The sequence below is a fragment of the Oryza glaberrima genome, chromosome 12, assembly GCF_000147395.1.
Source record: "Oryza glaberrima chromosome 12, OglaRS2, whole genome shotgun sequence".
Lineage (NCBI taxonomy): Eukaryota > Viridiplantae > Streptophyta > Magnoliopsida > Poales > Poaceae > Oryza > Oryza glaberrima.
In genome coordinates, this window is record NC_068337.1 from 9,046,120 (window position 1) to 9,054,816 (window position 8,697).

At 40.9% G+C, this 8,697-nt stretch overlaps 1 protein-coding gene across 1 annotated transcript; it reads right to left on the reverse strand.

Moving 5' to 3' along the window:
* Window positions 1-6,570: 6,570 nt before the first annotated feature.
* LOC127756254 (protein FAR1-RELATED SEQUENCE 5-like) lies at window positions 6,571-8,473 on the reverse strand. Its single transcript, XM_052281644.1, has 5 exons — window positions 8,022-8,473; window positions 7,883-7,934; window positions 7,498-7,795; window positions 7,142-7,395; window positions 6,571-6,675 (listed from the first exon to the last, which is right to left on the reverse strand). Exons 1-5 carry the CDS (start codon window positions 8,471-8,473, stop codon window positions 6,571-6,573), a joined length of 1,161 nt encoding a protein of 386 aa, XP_052137604.1.
* Between the last annotated feature and the right edge of the window lie 224 nt (window positions 8,474-8,697).

Sequence of the window (8,697 nt, forward strand, 5' to 3'; positions counted from 1 at the left end):
CAATGATATATAATCCTTCTCTCGATGTATATTTAAACTAAGTGATTGGGTTAGATCAAGCATCATGTCGAGACAGTATAAATCACTTAAGTCTAAAGATACATTAAGACAATGATTATATGAACATTTATAGCATAGCCGATCAAATAGATCTAGCATGTATCGGCTAATACTCCGATACAACTCTATATTAAGATATTGAAACAGATAAAATATATTAAACAGAAAGCCTAATATACTCTAATGCAATAATATATTAATATAAAGGGCAAATTTAGCATGGCAATCAATCATATAAGATATAAAGATAGCTAAATCAGGTAAGATCGGCTGAAACTCCGACACTATCTCTATTGATAATCATAAAACAGGCTAGATATCACAATTATAGATAAAACTTATTAGATCGAACTCAACCGATGCAACATTAATCATAAAGATAACTGTAAGATCTAAACAAGTTGACGAAAATCTCTAAGAGATGGTAAATACACGATATAATCTAAATTAATAACGAGATCTAACTCTATCGGCTACTTTCTAGTAGTAAAAATCAGCCGATTGCAAGTTATATAGCGCAACTGATAAAGATTATGAAGTGTCTATGATAACTCGACGAATTACATAAACAAGATTGGACTGTCATAAAGATGTAAGCATTAATCCTGAGAACGCAAACCGCCATGACAAGTTTACCTCTAGTTGAAGATCGAAACCGATGCAGCTCAACCCGAAAGCAAGAACTCGTCGAAATAGAACGAAAGTAAAAAGGGTGGCGATGCGCCGAAAGTGTTATTGAACTATTGTTGTTAATTACATGGGTTCGGGTTATATTTATACCCGAGATACAGGATAAATCCTTACCGGGAACGACTCTTATCTCTAACAAACTCTAAGATACACATAAGTTTTCACGACAGACTTTTGCCCAAACATATCTCTAAGGAAATTACATAAAATATCCTAATTAATAGATACAATTGCCTATCTGAGAGCTTATCTCCATCGTGGCAATCCTTGTGAAGCACATTGACCGGTTCTAGAAACGGTTTTACAACCATCTCGACAGAATCGACTATATTGGCTGAATCAGTCGTATCGGTTGTCCCCTGTTCGATCCATCTCAGCCGATGCACACTCCGTTCTTCTATTGCAACCCTTTGCTGAATCCACTTGGATTCCAATGCCGAACCTGATTCGTATCTTACGAAATTTGGTCGTTAACAGATATGTGCCACTAAATACCCTTTCGCTGCACTGAAAATTTCATTTGGACCAAACTGCCCATGTCTTCTTCCTTATTCTCCTTCTCTTTCCACTCGTCCCATCTCTCTGTAGATCTGGTCTGGGCGCAAGCAGAACTAGTGCCCATGCCATCGGGGAGCAGCAACGCTGGAGTGGGTGACAACATCGTGCAGCAACACCAGGCTAGGCAATACTGGAGGGATCCTTGCTTTCATGAGCATTTTCACAAAAAATTGGTGTGCAGCCGAAATGTGAAGAGATTGATTGAAAGAAGAGAGAAGGTGCCAAGGTGGCGTGGCTGGAGATCGTTCCTGCATTGCTCTAGTCTAGCTTCATGGATAGGAAAAGAAAAACAGAAAGAGAGAAGGCGATATAGGAGAAAGGCATGGTAATTCGGTCCAAAAAATTTCCTAAGTGCAATAAAAGGGTATGTAGTGGCACATCTCAAATACTTGTTAAAATGTAATGGCATGGTTACAAATAGTTAAATACTAGTGACGTTTTTCAAAATAACAAAAGTTATAATGGCATGGATCCAATTAACCCTTCTTTTAAGGTTCTTTAAAACTATGTAGAAAATATGAAATTGTTGAACTGCTACACAAAGGAAAAAAAATCCAACCTTTAATCTACCCTTGATTTGGTTGTCAATACATGCGCCTTCATAGGGGATTCGATCACAAGAACTTTGAGTAGCCATATTGCATGGTATGCATGATAATTAGCTACTCAATGCAAAAGTCGATTCGAAAGCTATTCAAAAGTCGGTGACTTTTTTTACATATGTTAAGAAAAAAAGAAGCACAGAATCATTTTAATTGGATATTCAAGACATAATTTCAGAACAAACTATAAAATAACATCATGTTCCAATAATACATATGCACGCGCATGTGCATGGGCCACCTTCCTAGTTAGTCCAGTCAGGTTAGTCTTGTACTTGTCCTTATGACGTGTTTTAGGAAAGCTTCTTTGGTCCAAGCACTGGCATCCATTATTCTCTTGGTGGTGGTGGTTTCCATATACTCCGGTGTCGACAGCCACGGTACGCTCTCTCTGCCCTTGGAATAAACTGTCCATGGTGGCCTTCTTCTTGGGTGAGCCAGCTCTTGTTGGTAAGCCCATGGCAAGGTAAGAATCTAGAATAAGATTATGTAGGCTTCAAGTTCCATCATCCCATCCTCAAGTTTCCAGTGCAAGCTCTAGAGGTCAGCGCTAACCATTTCTTCTACTTTCGGCAACATCGTTTGCAAGGTTAAGTCGTCCGCTCTTTAAATCTCTGACAAAATCAAAAGCAAACCCCCAATGACTGGAGGCCTTGCAAATTGAGATATACAAGACTGATGAGCTCAAGGTAATACTCCATTTCTTCCGTGATTGTTGATGCGAACAACACACACTGGCCTGCGAGATCTGCTTAGACCCAGTGCAGGTCCAAAGGTTCATGAGATGCAGGCGTGCTAGTCAGTTTGACTTTGCAACTGACAAGATATACAAATAGCAGATCAATGAGCCGATCGGCTGACAAGCCGATAGATTAATTCCAGCCAATGCCAATACCAGCCGATGCCGATAGGGTGTTGAGCCATCGGCTATAATTCTGATGTAGATTCTGATGCTTGATGTAAATAACAATATAAAGGCAATCGGATGATGATAATGCAAGAAAGCAACAATATAATCCAATAGAAACCAATCGGCTAACAATGATATGATAGAATAAGCACCGATATGAAGGTTAAAGAATACATCGGCTAGAGATCCGATGTCATAAAATCCACAAGATTAGATTAAACAGTAAAATCCTTGTTTCGATCAGCTAAATCCAACTTATATGTACAATCCTTATAAGCCGATGCAATGTCCAGATAACTAATCAGCTGAAACCCCAATGAAACCCTTGTTGGCGGTCAAAAAGCAGGCTAGGGATTATGGTTCTAAGCACAAATTAGTAGATTAAACTTAACTGATGTAGCACTAAGTATGAAAAGAAACGTAATATCTAGACAATCAAGCCCTTGACTGATTTTTAGGGTGGTAAATGCCTTAGCTAATCTAATATAGTAAAACAATTTAGCCGATACCGGCAGAAACCCTAAAGCGAGAGACAACCGATAGAGCTAAATTGAGATACTAAGACTAGATTAACTAAGACATATGATAAATAGGCAGACAAATATATCATCCAAACCGGAGCAATCCAAGAGGTCGAATGTACTGATACGGCCTTGAACGATGCCGACGTAGATGAGCCAATTGCCTGGGCCGGCGGAACGTTGGACTTACCCCTTCATCGGAGATCAAAAGCCGATGCAGCCCCGCGTCAGGTGCCAGGTTCCACCGTGATAAATAATAAGGGTAAAAGGTGGCAATGTGACGAATTGTATTGATCATGGAGATATATCTTACAATGACCCCGGGTGTATATATTTATACCCATGGGGAGATACTAGTCCTTGTAAGATAAGAAAGAAACTTTTCTAAAGATAAAAGTAAACTAACAAACTATTCCTAATTAATAGATAACTTGCCATGTCGCATCCTTCTTGAACTCGGTCACTTCTGGATGACCTTCCTTTAATAGATTAATTTTCTTAACCAAATATAGCAGGAATTCGACCATTGGCGATGTGATAATTCTCTTAGGGGCTTACCAAATTTCACTGTTAACAGTGATGCTCGCAAGCGTCACCCAAATCAGCTCAGGCCATGGTGGTGCAGGACCCAATTGATTTTTCTCTTATCTTTCTAAGGTCCTTTGTGCATTGTTTGAGCGTATGCTTGTAATATTATATTTCCATGAGCACCCTATTGTAAAACTATTTTTTGTACGACTGTTGCATCATTTCAAGGCCCCAGGCTGAGCAAGAAAAAAGTCCAATCCGCCCTATAACATCGATCATCTCGTGTAACATCGGATATTCAGATTGTTTATGATCTTGTGTTGTATGTTTTGAGCCAATCAATTGGTATCTAGGATTGTTTGTAGGACATCTCTTTTTAATTACTATTAATAACAATTAAACATATTTCATAGAGAGGGATGTTATGTTCATACAAATGCGCAACTTAATAAGCTAGTACTTAAAGAGATAGGAAAGGCTTGCGTATAATCCAACTACATCACGCATGTCCGGCTAGCTGGCTATACACCAGGATAATTTTCAGCCTATATACTTTGAGACGTTTTATAGTTCTTGAGAAGGTACCGCTAGGTATACTATAGGTACCAACTCCATCCGTCCATATAGGATATGATGGGGATAGCGCATGAGTACCCCTCCCTTCCTACACGTGACTTAATTTTCCCGGTGCATCTTCCATGTTTTCTTCTCTCCTCGCAACGCTCTGCTACCAAATGATTTCGTCTAGTTCATGGCTTTGCTCCGTCCTGCCAAAGATCAAGCACACCCTCGCCATGGTTGCATTCTACAAGTGGCTGTAATCCAGCCTTGAGGGCTTATGATGTGAAATTGGGACGAATCTACAGGTGGCTGGCCGGAGATTGAGCTAGTGGAATGGAAAGGAAAGAGGAAGAAAATAAAGTGCAAGTAAAATTGGAAAATAAAGATTGGCATAAAGCTCAAGAAAAGAAAGGGATGTATTGGGATTGGTAAGTCACGCTAGGAAGGCGGTGCCCAGTTCTGTACTCTCGGTGGAGGTGGCGTCCAGCGCTTGCAGACAGTAGTTGGTGAGAGAGAGGCAAGGATGTCGTCAGATGGTGATCGAGTTCCTTCCGTCGATAGGGGGGGCGGCAAGGGGTAGCCAGATCCAATTTGACATAAATCGGTAGGGAGGAGGCACAGTGAGATCCAACTTCGACATGGGGGTTGACGACGAACATGATGAGTGTCGACGGGGGATACCCATAGACCGGATATAGAGGGTATTGGGGCACGTTGGAACGAGGATCTACATAATACGACATCAAGCAAACAAAAGACAAGGATTATACTGGTTCAGGCCCCTTGGTAGGTAATAGCCCTAAGCCAGTTGGTATGGGATTATATGATGGAAACCACAAATTACAAAGGGGATGGTGGAACTCGATGATGCCGACGAGACCGTAGTCGAGTTGGTTCGACTAGATCACCCAGCGATTTGGCTCCTGTTGGCTCTAACTTCGTAGGCTGTGGTGGATGTGTTAGTGGTGAGATTCGATGCCTCAGGTCCTGCCCAGGGGGTCCCTTTTATACCGCGGGTCAGTTGATCTCCAAGTGGGACTCGGAGATATCAGACCCCTCACGATATGGTAAAGACCCAGCCTTGTCCAAGTAGGACTCCTTCCATCTGTGATTCCGTTTCTATCACGTGATAGATTTCCTTAACGTACACAGGAACTTATTCGTATACACGCGGGTATACCATATCAGTATGCAACGTATATCCAAGGATAGAGGGTATACCTTATCCGTAATCCTGACAGTAGCCCCCGACTTCTGCTTAAATGAACTCATGTAACCGATCGCGACTTCAGATGTCGGAGTCGTTGTCGCTCTCATCTGGTCGATCTCGGTGTGAGAACCGTAGAAACAAAGAGTTATCGACAACACCGTACGAAGTTCAACGGTCATGAGTGAATTTAAATTCAAGTCCGAAAACTACTGCGCGTAACGGACCCAAAATTTTCCGTGGCAATCTCTCTCCTTTCCTTGGAATACGCACCATCGGTAGTGCGCTTATTTAAAGGGATTTTGGGGATCCATTTTGAATTCCATTTGCCAAAGAACTCTCCAGTCTTCAAGCGCCCTTCATCCTCTCCGCTCCCGCAGAGAAAACCCTAGCTTGCCTCTTTCGCTTTACTCTCCAGCAATCCTCTGGCGGCGATGGATCTCGACAAATCCACCTCCACCACCGCGCCCTGAAGAAGTTGCAGGATGACGGCGCCCTCCCTGGTCGCAGGACAATGCAGAGGGAGATAGGAGGTATTGAACCCGAACCCATCTTAGGCCGTATGGTCGCGGTCGAAGATTATATTTCTTGCGGTTTTCTTCCTCCGCCTTCCGAATTTCTTTGTCGTAGTAGCTCTTGTCCATGCGTATTGAGTCTAGTATTTGAATTTTTTCTTTAGCACCATTGAGAACAGCCACATACCAATGAGTTGAGTTTCCTCTGTCCAACAATACAACTTCGCACACATGGAAATTAAGCATTAAAATTATGATCAAACTCCAGATTCAACTTCCACCAGTGCAAAGAAACACCCCATACTTCTCATACATCTTCTTCTACTTTGCTAAAAATAAAATCACAGATCAAATTAGTACTATATACAGAGAGTTTACATAAATTGACATATTCAAAAAAATCATATTATATTTCACCTTACGAAAATTGGACAGGTTCGAACAGTGTGCCCATGACCACGACAATAACCACAACGCCTAGCGCGCTTCTCCATGAATCCTCGTAATCTTTTTGTTGAAGCTCCTTTAGGAACAATTTCCATAGGATCATGGACCATATCATGACTCTCAATGTCTGTACGTAAACTTTGCGCTAGCACATGACCACATAAAGACAAATCTGAGTTGTTTGTCTCACATTCATCAGTTTCTAAGTCCAATTTTTCTAGCATCTCCATCACCATTAAAGTAGTTTCCTTAGAAACCGAGCACTTGAAAAACACTTCCGTGCCCATGCTACGCAACCTACGATATCTCTCCATCTGGTCTAACCATGTATATACTTCGCCATACCTATCAGAAGGAAACATGTGTTTCGCTTTAATTGTCCACCTACGCACTATGCATGCTTCAGGAATGGCATCAAGCTTCAAATGATGCATAATTACAACCATATGCTCACATGGGAGGCATTCACGATCCATTTTTCTGCATGGGCAATTTAGGCTCTTCATTGTTGATTCCACATATGTACAATTCAAGAATTTTACCATCTTAGAATCACCTTTCATGGAAATAACATACTTAACCAAGTTGTCCTCTTCTATACAATCTATCACCTCCCAATCCATCGACTTAACAACAACCAACTTCAACTTCTTGAAAACTGCAGGTGTAAATATACGGGCAGCATCTTTCTCAATAAGACTAGCATCATTAGAAGTGAATGGGATTGATTTTGAAGCTTTACAATCTAGCTCAGCCTTCCTATACCTCATACGTGATAAGCAATGCTCATAATGCTCTACCAAAAGGACAAGGCTCATTTTACGATCCAAATACCTATGAAGTTTAGAATTCAGACTTTCACTGCGTTGGTTGCTTTTCATCCCAAGAAAAAACAAACCTTTAGTGTACACAGTAACCCATTTCTTTCTCAAATTGTACATCCTCACAAGCCATTGGTTATCTTCACAACCTTTATGCTTCACCTTAAACTCGACCCACTTTCTGTCAAATTCTTCATGATTATATGGTGCGTGGACAAGTGCTCGAAAATCTGAAAGCATATCAGGACGAAGATGTCTTGCCATGTTCTGCTCAATGTGCCAAGTGCACAACCGATGCTCAGAATCCGGCATCACAGCTGCTATTGCTCTACGCATGGCATTGTCCCCATCTGTGATCAATCCACCAGGATGCTTCTAATACATGCAATCTAGAAACTGCTTAAGAATCCATTCATAAGTTGCAACCTTCTCATCAGCTACGATAGCACATCCAAAAATAACAGTGGAACCATGGTGGTTCACACCAACAAATAGGATAAAAGGTAAGTTATACCTATTCACCCGTTATATGCTATCAAAAACAACAACATCCCCAAATGCATCATAATTGATACGGGATTGAGGGTCCGACCAAAATAACCGTTTCAAACGACCAGCTTCATCCGTCTCATACTCAAAAAAGAACTCCATGTCATCTTTTTGCCTCAATTGAAAATACTTTATAACACGCTCTACATCACCACCTAAAATATGTTTCTTCCTTAGCCTAGTAAAATAATTGTACAGGTCCCTACTAACAAAATATGTAGCATCAAAACCACCATGATGCCTCTCCATGACATCCATAACTTGATGCTGACGCAAACCCACTTCTTTCAATTCCAAAATATTAGCCTTTTGAGCATTGCTAATTGTGCGATGTGACTGTAAGAAAGCTACTTCATCTAATTTAGCCAACGGATGATTATGCCTTGCTACATACTTCACAACAAACCAATCACCTTTCTTCTTGTCAAGTTTAATCTCAAAACGTGCATTGCAACCACATCTAGTAAGAGCTTTTGGTTCTCTACTTCGGTTAGCCGTATCCATATACACTTCTTTCCTATGTCCTTCTCTAGAGCATTGGTACTGCCTATGGGTTACCGCAGCAGTAACAGGATCACGTCTAGCGTAATTCTTCCTTACACTAAACCCTTTTTCTTTGGCATACCTGTTGTAGAAAAGGAAACCTTATTTCTCTGTCTTTCTCTGTCTTAAATCTCATAGCAGTCATTCTTCTGTACTACTCTTGTTCTTCTAGGCTTATAAAATTG

Coding starts and splice junctions, on each gene's coding strand:
- LOC127756254 (XM_052281644.1), bottom strand. CDS start 8,473: ATGGATACGGCTAACCGAAGTAGAGAACCAAAAGCTCTTACTAGATGT. Junction 7,396..7,497: donor GGTTACTGTGTACACTAAAG/GTTTGTTTTTTC, acceptor TCCTTTTGGTAG/AGCATTATGAGCATTGCTTA. Junction 6,676..7,141: donor TGAAAGGTGATTCTAAGATG/GTAAAATTCTTG, acceptor TTGTTCCTAAAG/GAGCTTCAACAAAAAGATTA.